We start from the raw sequence: 19,433 nt of genomic DNA on the forward strand, positions 1-19,433 counted from the left end.
TAAAAACACAAGTTTAAACTATTTCAAAGGTTTAAAACATTTGGTAAAACTGACCTGCTGGATGTATATGGTAAGCATTATTTTCTATTTCTTCTCGGTCATCTTGCAATGACTCATCATGGAAAGACGTTTCCTCACTGCTTCCTTCGAGTCCATTGCGCAAAGCAGCACGCATGTTCAAAGCAACAATGGTATCGTCCACACTGCTGCTACTGTTATTTTTGTTTCCAGAACTCTCTGGGGTTTGAGGAATGGGTTTGGCAATAGGATTAGTGTAAAAACGTGATACAAGAGAATCATTATCTCCATCCTGCTGATGGTTCTCATCAACAGGTTTACTCAGGAAGCTAAATCTGAAAAGAGAGAAAAAAAATATTAATACTTTAGCCCCCAGTGACAGTAACGACAATGACAGGTTAATCTTTATTAAGGATATGACACTATTCTGGATGATTCAATAAAATTAATCCTAATAGTAACTGTGTGAAATACATCTAACTATTGTCTCTAACTTATAAAAAAGAAAATTGAGGCAAGTAACAATAATAGTAATAACTTTGCATAATATCACAAAGTTATGAGTACTAACTAGAGGTGAAAAGAAAATGTAGGGCTGGAGAGATGACTGAGTAGTTAAGAGCATGTACCGCTTTTGTAGAGGACCTAGGTTCAATTCCCAACACACACAAGGTGGATCACAACTGTTTGTAACTACAGTTCTAGAAGATATGGTACCCTCTCCTGATCCACTCAGCTACCAGGTACACAAGTGGTACACAGACATACAAGCAGTCAAAACACGCATGCACATAAAATAAAAAAACAGGGAGAGGCGGTAGTAGCACACGTCTTTAATCCCAGCACTTGAGAGGCAGAGGCAGGCTGATCTCTGTGACTGTGAGTTCGAGTCCAGCCTAGTCTACAAGAGCTAGTTCCAGGATAGCTAGGGCTACAAAGAGAAACCATGTTTTTTTTTTTAAATATTTATTTTATTTATTATGTATACAATATTCTGTCTGTGTGTATGCCTGCAGGCCAGAAGAGGGCACCAGACCCCATTACAGATGGTTGTGAGCCACCATGTGGTTGCTGGGAATTGAACTCAGGACCTTTGGAAGAGCAGGCAATGCTCTTAACCTCTGAGTCATCTCTCCAGCCCGAGAAACCATGTTTTGGGGGAAAAAAAAAAACAACACAAAAAACGTAAGAAAATTTAGCTCTAGATTTAACTGCTCATTTTCAAAAGAATGAATCTGAACACTGCCCTCCTGCTGTGTGGGTGTGTTCTTGGGGTGAAGTTAGGTCATCAGGCTTGATGATAAAAGCTTTTATACACCTTGAGCCACCCATCCCATCAGCCTGTCAAATCTTTGACTAAAACAAACACAAAAAGTATTTGCTACTATGTAGAATTAAATGATTAGTGGTTAATGTCAAGATAAAAGAATGAGAAATGGTTGGAATGATGACTCAGCTTTTAGAAGCACTTGCTGCTGCTGCTGTTCCAGAGAGGCCCAGGGTTGGTTCCAGCACTCACAAGGAAGCTATCAACAGCTCTAACTCAGTTCCAATGGATCCCAAATGACACCCTCTATGGCCTTTCCAAATACTACATGTATACAATGAATGTATATATTTGTAGGCACACACAAATTCCTACACAAAAATTTAAAAATCTCAAAATTTGAATTTAAACTTTACTAGTACAACCACAAGGTTTGGCAATATTTTAATGATATGAAATTATAATTTTAAAAAGCCCACTATTTTGAATAAAAGAATACCAAATAACCTCTATATGTTCACTAATGGAGAACTAATTAAATTATCTTATATTCACCACAATGACCAAACCATTAAGAATTAGGATGTATGCTGGGCATGGTGGAGCACATTAAAATCCCAATACTTCTGGAGGCAGATCTCTGTGAGTTCAAGGACAACCACGGAGAAACCCTGCCTTGCGGGGGATGAGAGGGTAGGGGGTTTTGGAGGTAGAACTGGCAAGATGGCACAGAGAGTGAAACAGACTAAAAGACCCAAGTTTAATCTCTAGGACCCACATGGTGGAAAGAGAGAATCAACTGTTGTGGAATATAACTGTATAAAGGTATACTACCTTTGTTTCTGCTGCTTTTGTTAACAATGCAAAGACTTGTTACATTAGTTTGACTAAATAAAATTAACCTGGGGTCATGAGGCTGAGTCAGCAACTAGTTGACAGGAAGTGGTAGGAAGGAACTAAGCCTAGCGAGGGTTCTTAACTGGGGGCTGAGCATAAATATGGTCCCTCTTCCGGGAGATGCACAAGCAAGTAGAGGTTAGCTACTTATTATTCAGCCACTCTGAGCTAGCAGGATTTCAAGTCTACCTTTGTACCCAGAGTTCTGTAGGACAGAGATTAAGATAAAGTTTCCTTTAGTGGCCTTGGTAGAGCCAGTGCCTGAAGGAACAGATTTCCCACCTGGTAGCTTCCCAGTTGTAATTGTAGGTTGGGAGAGCAGTTGCTTAAGGTGTATTGAATGCAAAACAAAAACTAACTCTACTCCTGGAATTGTAAATGCATACTACCATCACTGGTTATTTCATTCTTTTATTCTCTTTGTATAGTTAAGACAGGGTCTCTCTACATAGCTGTGGCAATGCTGAAACTCCCTATGTTGACCAGGATGTCCTCAAACTCAGAGATCCACTTGCCTCTGCCTCCAAGTGCTAGGATTAAAGGTGTGCACCACTATGCTCAGCCATTTTTTTTTTTTAATTTAAAGATTCACTGATATGGGCTGGAGAGATGGCTCAGTGGTTAAGAGCATTGCCTACTCTTCCAAAGCTCCTGAGTTCAATTCCCAGCAACCACTTGGTGGCTCATAACCATCTATAATGAGATCTGGTGCCCTCTTCTGGCCTGCAGACATACATACAGACAGAATATTGTACACATAATAAATTAATAAATAAATTAATATTAAAAAGATTCACTGATACAATGTTTGAGTACTTTGTCTGCATGTATTGGGAGCTACTGAGTACCTGCCTCAGCACTCTCTCGGGGTTCAGAATAGGACTTCTATGACAAGCGAAGACAGGCTTGGCAATGGGATCTGAGGGGAAGAACCAACTGACTGACTTAGGCACGATTTTTCTGCAAGTTTCTTTATACCTTAGGGGAATGACCGAGTATAAGGGCACATAAGGCATAAGGGCAAAGCATCAAGCATAAGGGTAAGGGTAAGAAAAAAGGGTGATCTCCACAGAGCTCTCAGTATATATGAGCAGACAGACAAGCTAGCAATCCCATAGTTGGTAAGAATGGTATCATTTCAGAGTCACAAGAAACCAGTGAATCTGGCAATGAGGCAACTCACGTCTCAGGGTGGGTGTGGCTGTGAAGTTCCCGTGTGACGTGACTGGGAACACAACCTTGACCTAACCTAACCCTAGCAACTAGCTGGCTGAGTTAAAAGGAACCTCTTCCAGGGACCCTGCTTTTGACTCCAGCAAGGTGCCCAAGCAAGAATTTTTCTCTCTGAAGGTAATTTTAGCGACGCAGGCCTTTTTCCTGTATAAAGAGTTAATTTCCTGGGCTATGATCCTATGTTAGTTGAAACCAATATGAAAGGTGAATACAGAACATTAGTAGCCTGTTAAGTCAGACCAGAAGACAAGTAGATCACCTTCCTGAGTCTACAATTAGACATATTACTTCCTGTGTGTGTGCCTCGCAGAGCTCCAAAAATTTTAATATTTAAAGTACTCAAGAAGTAGCCAGGTGGTAGCGGCACACATTTTTAATCCCAGCACTCAAGAGGCAGAAACAGGCGGATCTCAGTGAGATCGAGGCCAGCCTGGTCTACAAAGCAAGTTCTAGGACAGACAGGACTGTCACACAGAGAAACTTTTTCTCAAAAAAACAGCACAAAACAACAACAACAAAAAGTACTCAAGAAGTAATAACATGGGCTGGAGAGATGGCTCAGTGGTTAAGAGCACTGGCTGCTCTTCCAGAGGTTCTGAGTTCAATTCCCAGCAACCACATGGTGGCTCACAACCATCTGTAATGAGATCTGTTGCCCTCTTCTGGCGTGCAGGCATACATGGAGGCAGAATGTTGTATACATACTAAATAAATAAATAAATCTTAAAAAAAGAAGAAGTAGTAATAATATAACATCTAGGTGCCCCTGAACTATATATTACTTCTATTTTATCATTCATCAATCTTTATAAAGTAGAATCTTTGAAAACGGAACAGAACTATTAGGAGGAATATTTACAAACAGAATTCAACTTACCTCTCTCCATTTTCTGGATACTCAGATGGTGAAGCTAGGTCTTCTGAATCATGATTAACAGGAGAAAAGAGATTGCTATTGTTAAGATTTTTCAAAACCAACTTCTTGATGCTCTTTCTAAAAGTAGAGATCAAAAGAAATAGAAATAATTTAACATGTACACACATGTACCAAACATTGTTTTAAAACCTGGAACACTCTTGTATACCCAAAACTCTCCTAATAAGTTGCATATATAATTTTTTTAAGACAAGGTTTCTCTGTGTAACAGTATTGGCTCTCCTGGAACTTGATCTGTAGATTAAGCTAGCCTTGAACTCACAGAAATCTGACTGCCTCTGCCTCCCAAGTGCTAGGATTAAAGGCATGTGCCACCACCCTGGGCTGCATATATAATTTTTTTTAGTTGTATAATCACATCATACAGTCTCAGATATATTGTACTTATATTGAACAATAAAGCTGAGAAGATTCAGATTAAAATGGAAAACATTCTTAAAGTTGAGTATGTGGCACACATTTTTAATCCCAGCACTCAAGAGGCAGAGGCAGGCAATCTCTGTGAGTTAGAGGTAAACTTGGTCTACATATTGAGTTCTATGATAGCCTGGACTACACAGAAAGACCTAGTCAACTTATTGCACCCACCCATGCGGGGTGGGGTGGAGAGGTCCCTGAGTTTGACTCTAACTCCCATCACAACAGGAAGGTCACAACCATATATAATTGCCCGGAATTATAAGGTCTCCCTACCTTTTCTGGACTCTTGAGATTACTTGCACTCAAGTACATATAACACATAGACACACTTTTAAATATAAAAATCCAACTATTTTTAAAAGACTAAGTGTAAGCCCAAAAGTAAGGCAGCAAACAGTATTCCCCCAAGGGATCTAAGTCAAGTGCCTACATTGGATTTCTGCCCTGACTTCCCTCAATTATAAGAGTATAAACTAGCTGCGTAAACCAAGTAAATCCCTTCCTTGCCTAAGGTGCTTTTGGTCAGCATCTTACCACAGCTTACCACAGCAACAGGATGGAAAGTAGAACAGTATCAAGGCTCTTTTAACTACACACAAGTACATTATCCTTGCCTTCAAAATAAATCACTTGCAATACAACAAATAAAACACATTTTATATTTTGGGCTAAAACAATTTCCCTAATTGGGATGTGTGCACGAAAAAGGCAGAGTTAGGTCTTACCACTTTCCACCTTATTTTGTTGAGACAGTGTCTTTTACTTATCTTGAAGATAAGCAGACAGATAAGAAAATAACAGCAATCCACCCATCTCTACCACTACAATGTACAGATTTTAGACAAGTATGTGATCTTCTATGAATGGCTTCTTATGTGGGTGCTGGGGCTTTGAGTTCAGATCCTCATTCTTGTACAGCAGATGGTCTTCCCAGAGAACCATCTATCCAGTTCTCGACCCATATGTAAAGATTTTGGCCAGGCGGTGGTGGTGCCTTTAATCCCAGAACTCAGGAGGCAGAAGCGAGTAGATCTCTGTGAATTTGAAAACAACCTGGTCTCTACAGAGTAAGTTCCAGGACAGCAAAAGCTACACTTAAGAAACCTTGTCTCAAAAACAAAAAAAAACAAACAAAAGCCAACAACAACAAAAATTTAGCTTTATTTATTTTATGTGTATGATGTTTTGGCTGCACCATGTGTGTGCCTGGTGTTCAAAGAAGGCCAGAAGAACATTTTGGACCCTCTGGAACTAAAGCAAAAGACGTTTGTGAGACACTATGAGGATGATAAGAATTGAATTCAGGTCCCCTACAAACGCCAGAGCAAAAGCAACAAGTGCTCTAAACCACTGAACCACTCTCTAGGTTCAATCCCTGTGCTACTTTATATTTGGGTTATTCCTTTAGGGGAGGGAGAAAGATGGCTGTGGGAAGGGACTCAAGTTTCTCTATGCAGCCCTGCAAACTCAGAGATCCGCATGCTTCTGTCTGTGGAATACTGGGAGTAAAGTACGCACCACCACTGCCTGGCCTATTCCCCCCCCCCCCAAGACATAGTTTTTCTGTGTTGCCCTGGCTGTCTTGGGAACTTATTCTGTAGACCAGGCTGGCCTTGGGACACAGGTATCTACCTGTCTCTGCCTTATGGGTGCTGGGAATAAAGGTGTACACCCCCATTCTTAGCTTTTCCTAACACACTTTTTTTTTTTTTTGGTTTTTCAAGACAGGGTTTCTCTGTAGCTTTGGAGCTTGTCCTGGAACTAGCTCTTGTAAGACCAGGCTGGCCTCGAACTCACAAAGATCCTCCTGCCTTTGCCTCCTGAATGCTGAGATTAAAGGCATGTGCCAACACCGCCCGGCTTGTTTGGTTTTTGAAACAGGGTTTCTCTGTGTAGCTTTGGAGTCTGTCCTAGAATTCGCTCTATAGACCAGGCTGCCCTGGAACTACAGCCTGCCCCTGTCTCACAAATGCTGGGATTAAAGACGTTCACCACTACTGTCTGGCTCTTAACTCACATTTAAGAAAAGGAGCTGTAATAAACTTAACATTTGCTGTGGTGCGTGCCTTTAATCCTGCAGAGGCAGGTCCTTCTCGGTGAGTTCCAGGCCAGCCTGATATATTGAGTAAATTTCAGGACAGCTAAGTTACACAGAGAAATCCTGACTCAAAAATCAAACTTAGTATCATTCATAAACAAAGAATTGTAAGTAACGAATTAAAAACAAAACCCACCCTATTCTGATTTAAAAAGCTACTACCTTTTTCAAAAATGGGTGTGTGTGCGCGCGCCTGTGTCTATCTAGAATAAAACACTCAAAAATGAAATGCCCTGTCTCCTGATGCCAATTATCTGCTATGTAATTTTCTTCAGGCCCTTTCTCATCTCAACACTCTAATCTAAGGCATTACTGATGTGAATTTTTCCTATGCTTAGGAATAGCACTTCGATATTCCTTTCCTATCTTATTACTTTCTAATTATGCACTATTAGTTCTGTATTTACAAACAATACCTATGTGGCAAATCAGAAGAAAAATACAGATTCTTCTTAACCTGATCTTTAATATTTTTTAAAGAAAATCTTTATTATACTGCTGTTAGGGATCCAAAGAGGGCCTTATACATGCTAGGCAAGTGCTCAACCATTGAGCTTAATCTCTAGGTCTTGACTATTTGAGTAGTAAATACAAAGGTAATAATTTTGCAAAAAAATAGAAAATAAAAAGTAAGAACATGTAAAATTAGAATCACATTCATCAAAATAATTATCTGAATTATTTTACCTTAGAATAATTAAAATAGGCTTTATTGCTTAAATAGCTATATTTCTTAATAAAAATAACTTACTTGGGCATGAATGCTCCATTGGCTAAGGATGGTTCATCATCATCCAGTCCATCAAAGAGATGTGATTTGGCTGTACCAGTTGTTTGCAAAGCCTTTGGTCTGACTCTGGTGGCAGGGCGAGGTGTAAGTTTATAATGAGTAGGTGTGGTAAGAGCCTTTTGAGCTGCTGGATTGGTTGGTTTCAGCCTCTGAAAAGGAAAAGAAAAGCATCAAGGAAGCTTGATATGGTAGTTTACATCTGTGACCCCAGCAGTTGCGAGACTAAGGCCAGTCTGATTACAGAGAAGCCCAGATCTGGCAGGTTTATATAGCAAGGCATTGTTTCACTGTCTCAAAAAGAAGCATCAAGGAATATTACAGTTTACTTCAAATGTATGGCACTGATTTAAAACTATGAAAACTAGCTGGGCAGTGGTGGCGCACGCCTTTAATCCCAGCACTTGGGAGGCAGAGGCAGGCGGATCTCTGTGAGTTCGAGGCCAGCCTGGTCTACAAAAGCTACAAGACAGGCTCCAAAGCACAGAGAAAACCCGTTTCAAAAAAAAAAAAAAAAAAAAAAAAAAACTAGTCCAGGCCTAGTGACTCACATCCTACTCATCTCCTGCTCCCCACGCTTTGAGACAGGTCTCTCTATACAGTTTTATCTGCCTGTAACTTGCTACTTGGACCAGGATGGCCTTGAACTCTTTGCCTCACCAGTGTGAGGATTAAAGACATTTACCAAGTTTGGTTTTCACACTTAATACCAGCATTTGGGAGATAGAGTCAGGGGGACAGCAAATTGAGGCTAGACTAGGTTAACCAAATTTCAAACCTCATCTTTTGTTGAAGTATCAGCTCTCTTGGCCAAGGACACTAACACCTAATATCATGATCTGAGCTGGTGAGATACTTAGTATGTAAAAGAACCTAAATCTGGCTGGGCAGTGGTGGCGCACGCCTTCAATCCCAGCACACGGAAGGCAGAGACAGGTGGATCTCTGTGAGTTCGAGGCCAGCCTGGTCTACAAGAGCTAGTTCCAGACAGGCTCCAAAGCCACAGAGAAACCCTGTCTCGGAAAAAAAAAGAACCTAAATCTGATAATTAGAGTTTGGATCCAGGAACCCACACAGTGGAAAAAAAGAACAAACTCCTAAAAGTTATCCTTGGATACATAGGCACAACTGCAAATACACAAATACACAAATACATATGCCCACAAATGTGAACATACATGCCAAAGGCACACAAAAAGATGTTTTCATGTCCTTTTGTAATTTAGTGCCTTTGTTTAGAATATCTTAATTTCTCTATTATACTTCAAGAGAAAAATATCACCTCCTCTTGAAAAGTCTCATCAAATTTACATACCTACCTATTTACCATTCTTCTTATCATATCTAAAAAGTTCTGCTTGTTTTTGAGAGAGGGTCTCACTATGTAGCCCTGGCTAGCCTGAAGCTTACTTTCTAGCCTCCTGTGTGCTGCGACCCACCACACAAGGCATATATTTAAAAACTTGTATCAGTATTCTCATAACATAAAAATTTGCCATTTAATGTGTATAGCTGTCCATGTTCATTTCTGTTGCTAAAATACTCTGGCAAAAGCAACTTAAGGTAGACAGGTTTGTTTTAGCTCACAATCCCAGATTCTAGTACAACTAGCTAGGAAGTCAAGGAGGAAACTTGAATCAGCTGACCACCACATATTCATAATCAAGAACAGAGAGAAATAAATTCATCTATGTCCAGTATTCTTAGACAGTCCAATGCTCTAAATCGAGGAATGAAGCTGTCCACTTTTAGGCTGTGTCTTTCCATATCAATTAAGGCAATCAAGACAATCGCATTGCTGATAAGTCTACAGGTTAAACTGATCTCTCACTGAGACTCAAATGACACGAGATTTTTGCAAACTGACAAAACTATTATAATCTGTGTTACCATTATCTAATTCTAGCATATTTCTATCACTACAAAGATACTCTGTACATCCAAATTCTTCTTCATCCCTTGTCAACCAAAAGCCCACTTTCTCAATGAATTGTGAATCTATCAATACAAACAAATCATAAAGCAATGTTCTGGCTTCTTTCATGGCATACTTTCAAGGTTTACCCATTTACTCTGCTCCTTTCAATGGATAGCAATATTTATTATGTAACGTTTTATTTACTCACTTATCAAAAAAATTGGTTCCTCTATTATTCCATCTACAATATTGAGCTACAGTAAACTTAAATTCTCAGAGGTCAAGCTCCCTTATAAGCTCATAAAGTTCCTTCTCTTGCTTTGCATCCTTAGCATTAAACATGATGCCTACCTTATCATACTTAGGCATCAGGCTGTGTTGATAACAAAATATTCATCTAATTACAACTTAGATTTACACAGTACCAAAGTACTAGGGAGATGGTTCAATCAGTAAAGTACTTGCCTTGCAAGAATAAAGACCTGAGTTTGATCTCTAAAGTCACATTAAAAAAGCCTTCATTATCCCAGCTCTGGAAAATTGGAAACAAAAGAACTCCTACATCAGAACCAACTGTTTGTTCACCAAACCTTTACCTCTACTTCTCCCAAATGTGAAATGTCAAAATGCAATGCCAATATACTTGGAAATATCTGTTAACTGTGGTCCCTTTGATAGATAAAACTCATTTTTAGTCTCTCTTAAGAATAATAATAATAAAAAAAAATTACCTCTTCTTTCTTCTTAGGATCCGACATAGGATTCCGGAAGAGAGGGGAGTCTCCAAAGGGTGAGTATGTTAGACTATTGAGGTGCTGCTGGAGAACAGCCTGCTGGGCAGCAGAAGCATTTGGATCTGTCAAAGCTATTCAAAAGAGAAAAGGATGGGGGTGGGGAGTTAAGTTCAAGGATCCAACACATGAGTATCAGAGAACTCTTTAAAGAAATGAAATTTTTAAATGTTCAGACCCACTCAATGGTATTGAGAGCAAACTAAAAGCATAAAACCATGAATTAAATAAAAGTAAGCAAAAATATTGAAAGCCATTTATTTCACAAGAAATATTACTTAAAAAATTCACTAACTAGTAATCAAATACATGTAAATTAAAATAGCCTATAAAAACTGCTTTGTACTTATCTGCCAACAGCACACATTACAAAACAGTTATAGTTTTGATCTCTAGAACAAAAGGCAGTTTTATGGCATATCCTTATAAAGCCTAGCATTCTAGAGGCTAGGACATGAGAATCAGGAGTTCAAGTCTAGTCTAGATGACAAAGTTTTAGGCTGGCCAGCTAAGTTAATTTTCTCCCAAAGCTTAAGAATGAATAATATTTCCTACCAGGCAGTGATGGAACATGCCTTTCATTTCAGCACGGGGCGGGGGGAGGTAAAGGGGAGCAGATTTCTGTGAGTTCAAGACCAGCCTGGCCTACAGAGTTAGTTCTAGGACAGCCAAGGCTACACAGAGAAACCCTGTCTCAAAAAACCACAAACAAACAAAAAAATAAAACAAAAACCAAAATAGAACATTTCCCATCAGCCACAGAAAATTCAGAGAACAGACAAAAGCAACAATAAAGATTATATTAATAATGTACAAAAATGTCGTGTATAAAAAAGAATAGTAAAACAGTGTAGTATACTTCTAATGATAAAGAATCTGATTTTTAAGAGAATCATTCCAAACATACTTGTCAAAGATTAAATCACCAAACATCTGAGTGAAAATAACTTTTCCTCTTACAAAGATTTCGAAATAGGCAAAAGCCAAAACATAGTAAGGATATCAACTTATCGTATCAAAACTCTACATTCTCATAATGGGGAAAATGAATGCAGCAGCAACACCAGAATGGGGAGTTAGACTTAAAAAAAAAAAAATCATACCATAGTAGATCCGCCTTAGTCAAACAAATTGTTAAAACTGGATGAATCCAGCGAGGCTTGATGCTCAAACCTGTAAACCTATCAGGTAGAAGAAGGCTTAAGGCATTGCTATGAGTTCGAGGTCACTTCGGATACAGAGAAAGAGACCCTTTCTATACACATAAAGCTATGCAATGTTAAAAAAAAAAGTTAATTAAAACACTTTTGCTATTAAAGGAGTAGTACAATATGCTCAAGAATTTGAGACCCAGAGGAGATAATAATGAAAGACCATATAGTAAACCATCTGAATTCGGAAAAGTCACTAAAACAATTTAAGACTACAGACAAGAGTCAGCCATGGTGACACATGACTGTAATTCCTGCTACTTGGAAGGATAAAGAAAATGGAGGGGTGAGTTCAAGCAGGCGGTTGTGGTGCATGCCTTTAATCCCTGCACTCAGGAGCAGAGGCAGAAAGATCTCTGTGAGCTTGGTCTACAAGCTACAGAGAAACCCTGTCTACAAAAAACAAAAAAAGAAAGAAAAAGAAAAGGGAAAAGAAAAAAAAAAGATCCTGGCACAAATGATAATTAAAAAAAAAAGACTATATATAAGCAAAAAAATATATACAAATTACTTCTGTAACACGGCATTACCAATAAACAAAACAGTGCTATTGTGTGAAGTTAGGCAAGGAGACTAAGTTTCATAAACAACAACCCCTTTGGTCCTGGGGATTAAAGATAGGGTCTCACACATGCTAGGCAAACACTACCAGGGTGCTATCCTTACCAAAAAAATTCATCATTGTTACTTGGCAATCACGTATCCCTGAAAAAAAAAAAAAAATCTGATCTCTTAAAAACTGACCTATGGCCGGGCGATGGTGGCGCACGCCTTTAATCCCAGCACTTGGGAGGCAGAGGCAGGTGGATCTCTGTGAATTCGAGACCAGCCTGGTCTACAGAGCTAGTTCCAGGACAGGCTCCAAAGCCACAGAGAAACCCTGTCTCGAAAAACAAAACAAAACAAAACAAAACAAAACAAAACAAAACAAAACAAAAAAAACTGACCTATGTTTGAGTCACACTAAGTGGACCAGCTCATAAGAATAAAAAAACAAGGGGCTGGAGAGATAGAGCAGTTAAGAGAACTGGCATTTTTTTCCCCAGAGAACCCGGGTTCAGTTTCCAGCACCCACACAGGACTCAGAACCATAACCATATGTAACTATGATAAGGCATCTGACGCCTTTTTAAGGCTACTATAGGCAGGAGGTATACAGAAATGCATGTAAGCAAAACACCTATATGCATAATTGCTTAAAAATCATCAACAAACCCAAGCATATTTAGGAAAATTTGTTTTACATTGTAAATATGAAAACTTCTCTGTATCAACTCCCCCCCCCTCAAAAAAGATATAGGGTCTGGAGAGAAGATTCGGCAGTTAAGAGCAGATATTGGTCTTCCAGAGAGCCAGAGTTCAGTTCCTAGCACCTATATTAGGCAGTACACAAAGTTCCGTTCCAGCAGATATGCCTCTTCTGGCCTACGTGAGCATCCATACACACTTGTCATACACTGACACTAGCAGACAGACAGACAGACAATTAAAAATAAAACGTCTTAAAATAAAAGGTGTTTATGGGGGATATGGCTCACTTGATACTCTTACGGAGGACCTGAGCTCAGTTCCCAGCATCCACTTGGTGACTTAAACCATCTATATGTTTATAGATGGTTTCCAAGGAAACCAACACCCTCTTCTAGACTGCATGCAGCAGGTTCACATATGGTATACATACATCCATGCAGCAAAACACTCATACACATAAAATAATCTAAACAATCTTTTTGAAGATACAGATAAGAAAGCTGCATGTGAGCAAAATTTAGTGAATAAATACTAGTGAAACTGGCACTATATTTTGACCATAAGAATTTGAAAACATATCAAAGAGTTAAATTATGACCAAATCATTAAAGGGGTTATGAAAACAAAATCAAGTCTTTTTAATGACAGAGAAGAGACTAATTCTTTCTTTTTCTGTTTTGGTTTTTTTTCTTTTTGTTGTTGTTGTTGTTGTGATAGGATTTCTCTGTAGCTCTGGCTGACTTGGAACTTGTTCTTAGACCAGACTAGCCTCTGCCTTCTGAGTACTGGGAAAAATAGTTCTAGCACATCAATTCTGCTTAGAGTTAAGAAATAAAATACAACATTTGGGTAAAATTTTCTAAAGAGACAAGTTTTGGAAAACAAAACCAAAAATTAAACTAAACCAAAAAAAAAAAAAAAAGTTTCGGTTAAAATGAACCAAACGAGGACACTGCACTAGAACCTACAGGGATACCAGCACGACAAAACTGAGGATGAGACCTCTCCAAATAATGACTGAGTATAACAAGTCTATCACCTTTTAATTAAGATTTTATTTTGATATGAAGGTAGACATTCTGTAAGTTAATAGAATAATTTTTAAATGGGCAATAATGTACAACTGCATGTCTAACATTCGCCGGAACTTAGCAGGTAGAGGTAAAGAAGATCAGGAGTTCAAGGCCAGTCTTTGTTACGCAATATGAGTTAAAATAAGGGAGTTGGGGAAACAAAACACCAGATTTGTTCAAGTAGGACTAAAACAAAACAGAAGAATAAATGTATAGTCCATAGCATAGTCCATAGAGGAATATAACTCAGCTGGCAGTTTGTCTACTTTGTATAAAATTCTTGGTCTGATTGATCCCTACACAACAGCATCAAAAGGGTAAAGTGGCAAACTCCTGTAATTCAAGTGCTGAAGATTGGAGGCTGGATAGTCACAGAGCATGAAATAAGCTCATGGAAAGAACAGAGAAATGGTATTATCCATCAACTGAGAATTAACATTCTATCATTTAGGGAACTTTTAAATATCTGTTTTAAGACTACAAATTGAATAATGAAAGATGCTGGCAAATACAAGCACAAAGTTGCCAGTGGGGTTTTAAGTATTTTATTTTTAAATGTGAAATGGAAAAGATCACAAAGCAGGATCAAAATTTAAGAAATCCTAATAAATTAAGGATCAAAAGATACCTGAAAATTTTAGTATCAACTAGCAAATCCAGAGTTAAGAAAAATCAAAGTCTATAATCAGATGCCTGAAAAGAGAAGCATTCAAGAAATCCTTGGGATTCCTTTGATATAGGGACCTATGTAACTGAGGTTGGCTCTCAACTTATTAGGCAGCTAGAAATACCTTAAATTCTTGATCCTTGTGTCTCCTTAAGTGACACTTTTAAGTGGGAGCCACACTGCCTGGCTTTCAAATTATTTTTAACACAAGAACAGAAGACAGTACTAAGTGACATGTCATATCAACTATCAATATGAAGACAGGGGGCCGGAGAGTTGGCTTAGCAGTTAAGAACACTTGTTGCTCTTACAGAGGACCCAGATTCAATTCCTTGTACCTATATAACTCAAAACTGTAACTCCAGTGCCAGGGATCCAATGCCCTTTTCCGATCTCCTTGTGAACCCAGCGCATAATTGGTATACTTACATACATGCAAGCAAAATATTAATACACATAAAGTAGTGTCTAAAAATTTCAAATATATTTCCATACATAAAAAGAAGAAAGGGGGAAAGAGAAGACTAGGGAAGGGCACTGATAACTCACTTGATAAAGGGAATCAAGGAAACTATCATTTAGTAGACAGAATCAGTACACACACACAGCTTAAATGTATAATGATCTCAAAATGTAGTACAAGTGTTGGGAGAAAACAGCTCATGAATTTAGTCATATAAACTCATTCCTGGCTGAGCAGGACGGCACGTGCCTATATCTGGGAGGCGAAAGAAGGCCTGTTCTACAGAGTGAGTACTAGGACAGCCAGAGCTACACAGAGAAACACTGCTAAAACAAACAACCGAAGAATAAAAACAAAATCAAACCTCCTTTTGGGGGCCAGAGAGACAGTTCAGCATTTAGGAGCACTGGTTCTTCCTACAGGGCTTAGGTTTGGTTCTCAGCACCTATAGGATAGCTCACAACTATCTTCAAGGGAATTTGATGATCTTTTCTGACCTCCACATAAAATAAAATTATAAAGTCTTTAAAAAAATCCAACTCATTTCTTTCTAACTCACACTATTACTCCAGGTGATACTAGGTTTTCTAGTGACACACAGTTTATATAGATGTTTCCACACTAAGATAACTTTTAGTTAGAAATAAGGCGGAAGATACTGTGAAAACTAAGGAAGTATATTCACATGAATGCAGTACATAAAATATTTCAACCGATAAAAGTAAAACTTAGGAAACAAAACAACAGAGATAGGTAAGTGAGCTAACACCTCTATTTTTAACAAGTTAAATTTACGTATATTAAAACAAAACACAGCATACAAACACATTACATAGTAAAATAAACATCATATGCTAAATAAATTTAAAATAATAACAAAATGATTTCTAAGAAGACCAAGCCTAGGAATGAAGCGATAAGGAAGGCCAGAGTCTAAACCCTTCTATATTACACGGGTATTTAATGATGTGCATATGCACACTGCTTTAGTAGAGACCGGACAGTAAAAAAAATCAAGTCAGCAAGCTAAGTATTAGCAAGAAATAAACTGTAAAGCCTTCTAAAGTGACTGGCACTTACCTACTGGGGCCTGGGGGGCGCCAAAGCCCAAAATGGCTGTCGTAGTATTAAATCCAGGGGCCCCAAAGGCTCCTGTACCAAGAGGCCCTCCAATCTTAGGTTGGCTGTTTCCAAACAAAGATGCCTGTCCAGCACCAAGAGCTATGGAGACAAGAGGAAAGAACAAGTGCCACAGAAGATCCTTTGACTATTGTGCCAGCGGTCAGTTACTTAAAGATACAATACATTTGGAAGCTTCATCACGAGCAGTCATTTCGAGGAAAGAACTACTGTGGTAGACACTGACTCACACCAGGCACTGGACTGGGTACAGCAGAGGCAAAACCATCATTCACTGTGTTAGTTCCCTCAACTACAACACGTGACAGATAACTTATTCTACTAATAGTTAAAACAAATACATTTCTTATTACATTTCCAAGAAACATGGTACCTGTCAAACACACAGACTATTAACTGATCTATCTAAAGCAGGAGTGCTTGTTCCATTTGAGATCAAAGTTACAAAAGTTGTGATAGGAAAAAGAGTCAGACAGAGTGACCAAGACATCAACATTAACTACAACTCTACAAAAACAGATTTACAATTAGTTAAAAAAAAAAAAACAGTTCCATGTGTATTTTAGTATTTACAAATCAAAATACTTAGTTGACCCAATCACAATGCCAGTTTACAAAAATTATTTTTATGTGTATGTGTTTTCCCCTGCCATGTATATCTATGCACGTCTGGTGCTCATGGAAGTCAGAAGAGGTCATCAAAAATCCTACAACTGGAGTTGCAGACAGTGGAGAGCTATCAGTTGGGCTACTGGGAATCAAACCCAGGACCTCTGGAAAAGCAGCAATGCTCTCTCTTAACCACTGAGCCATCTCTCCAGCCTCAATGTAAATATTTTAAACTGGCATAGAAACTAAACTACAGGAAATCAAATTATCTCCTTTGAATGGTTAAGAAAGAGTAACACTTTTAATTATATTATAAATCTCCTGAAAACGGCTTTAACTAAACAAACTTTTTTCTTCAAAATGCCCAATGTAAGAATTAAATATATGCAAGTTTAAATAGGAACTAGACTGGTTGGAATAAAGCTCATTCCTCTACCTAAATCCTGGAATTACAAATATGCACCAGCATATCTCAGTGAGCACTTGTTGCTCTTACAGAGGACCCAGGCTTGATGACAATACGCACATGGTGACTTCAACAGTCGGTAACTCCACTCAGGCCCCTTCTGACCTTCACTGGCACAGTCATGCGCAGACGTACATGCAGGCAAAACTCATACACGTAAAGTTATACATAGGTCTTGAAATATTTTAATGTAGAAGAGAAATTATTTTCTATTTGTAATTATTTAGTGTCTCTGTCTGGGGAATCAAATTCTACTTAGAGAAAGGCTTGTCAATTTAACTTAAACATTAAAAAAAAAACTAAAAAAAGACAAAACCCAAAGACCCATGTACTAGAAATATACTTCTACTGAGGAATGAGTTTGAATCTCCATCACTCAAAAGGAAACTGCAAATGACAACATTTAGCTCATGTTATCCCCACAAACAGTACTGAGCTCTATAGTGTTAGTTTACATATAATACGTGAAATGCAGAATTCAAATTTAAGAACATGTTCTTAAAACTCAAAGTCTGTTTTAGTAAATATAATAGTCATAGAATCTATATTTGCTTGACAACTTGTACAACCCAAATTTCCATATATAATTTATTCCTACTAAAATTAAAAGTGTAAAATTCTTTACTGATTTTGTCTTTTAGTTTATTTATATGGAAAAGGCATGAATAAGGAATATATAGCAAAAAAATGTGATCTGTAAACTATGAAGAAAGACAAAATATCGAAAGTTAAACTATTAAATTGTGTAATTAAGAGATAATATTAGAAAAAAATGGCACATGATATTTTATTATTAATATTTTTTGAATGCAGGGATTCTATTTTTTTATTTGATGTCCAGTGGTGTTTTGCCATGGGTGAAACATCCCCTGGAACTGGAATTACAGGTAGTTTTGAGCTGCCATGTGAGTGCTGGGAAGTGCTCTTAACCACTGAACTATCTCTCCAGTCCCACTACAGAACATTTTAAAAGCCTGAACTAAAGGCAAAGGACATTGGTAATCATAATCCTCAAGATACGGATTACATTACAAACAGAAATGTAATCATACAAGAATCAAACTCAAACATGAGGAAAACTTGCATATAAGTAAAATTAAATGACTGGCAAAAGAATCTGAATGGAAATACAGATAATTTTGTGACTTTATAATGGTCATTTGGCAGAAACAATGCTTTGATTTTTGACTTTGAAGGCTTTCTCAGTTATTGATATCAAGCTCACCTACAGGCAAAGCTGTATGCTCTGAACATGCTTAATGTAATCGAGAAAAAGTTATGACAGGTTAACTGTATTAAACACTTTTTTTTTTTTTTTTTGGTTTTTCAAGACAGGGTTTCTCTGTGGTTTTGGAGTCTGTCCTGGAACAAGCTCTTGTAGACCAGACTGGTCTCGAATTCACAGAGATCCACCTGCCTCTGCCTCCCAAGTGCTGGGATTAAAGGCGTGAGCCACCACCGCCTGGCTTAAACACATTATTTTCAACTGATGATACGATTATTAAGATGTGACCAAATTATAAGTCACTGGAAAACTGCATGGCTAAACTAAATTCTCACCCAAGTCTTATGTTTAGCCATAAACATAAGACCCTTTAGAGATAAAAGCCCCTTTGGTAGTAGCACTCATCTGTAATCTAGTACCCAAAGGCTGAAGCAGGACAGCAATTGAAGCCCAGGTGTGCTATAAGAGATATTGTTTAAAAATAACAACAAAGAGTGGGTGGGAATGTAGCTCAGATGGTAGACCTCTTCTCTAACGTGCATTAAACCTTCGGTTGAATCCCACAGCACCACATAAACAGCATGGCAGCAGAGGCTTGCCATTCTAACACTTGGAGGAGAAAAGTCAGATCAGACTACTCCTTTGAGGGGGGTCAGGCCATGGTGATGCACACCTTTAATACCAGTTTTCCAGAGAAAAAGGCCACCCTGCCACTTCTAAGACAGCCAGAGTGACACAGAGACTTTGTCTTAAAACAAACAAACAAACAAACAAACAAACAAACAAACAGAAGCCAGGCAGTGGTGGTGGTGGTAGTGGTATAGGGCTTTAATCATAGCACTTGGGAGGCAGAGGCAGGAGGATTTGTATGAGTTTGAGGCCAGCCTGGTCTATAGAGCAAGTTCCAAAACAGCCAGCCAGGGCTACACAGAGAAACCCTGTCTCAAAGAAAGAAAGAAAGA

General features: G+C 38.3%; 1 protein-coding gene across 7 annotated transcripts in view; it reads right to left on the bottom strand.

The window, feature by feature from the left end:
- The window catches only part of Nup98 (nucleoporin 98), a 90,871-nt gene that overhangs the window by 37,860 nt on the left and 33,578 nt on the right, over nt 1-19,433 (bottom strand). For 5 of the 7 annotated variants that reach the window (XM_013354357.2, XM_026790113.1, XM_013354356.2 and 2 more), the window contains 5 exons: nt 16,112-16,252; nt 10,307-10,440; nt 7,622-7,809; nt 4,293-4,409; nt 55-353 (listed from right to left, as the gene is read on the bottom strand). In XM_013354357.2, coding sequence (XP_013209811.1) covers nt 55-353; nt 4,293-4,409; nt 7,622-7,809; nt 10,307-10,440; nt 16,112-16,252 — 879 coding nt within the window. The remainder of the gene's footprint in view (nt 1-54; nt 354-4,292; nt 4,410-7,621; nt 7,810-10,306; nt 10,441-16,111; nt 16,253-19,433) is intronic. The other 2 variants (XM_013354359.1, XM_013354358.1) reach the window with 1 other exon arrangement.

This window comes from Microtus ochrogaster, unplaced genomic scaffold (genome assembly GCF_000317375.1).
Source record: "Microtus ochrogaster isolate Prairie Vole_2 unplaced genomic scaffold, MicOch1.0 UNK41, whole genome shotgun sequence".
Classification (NCBI taxonomy): Eukaryota; Metazoa; Chordata; class Mammalia; order Rodentia; family Cricetidae; genus Microtus; species Microtus ochrogaster.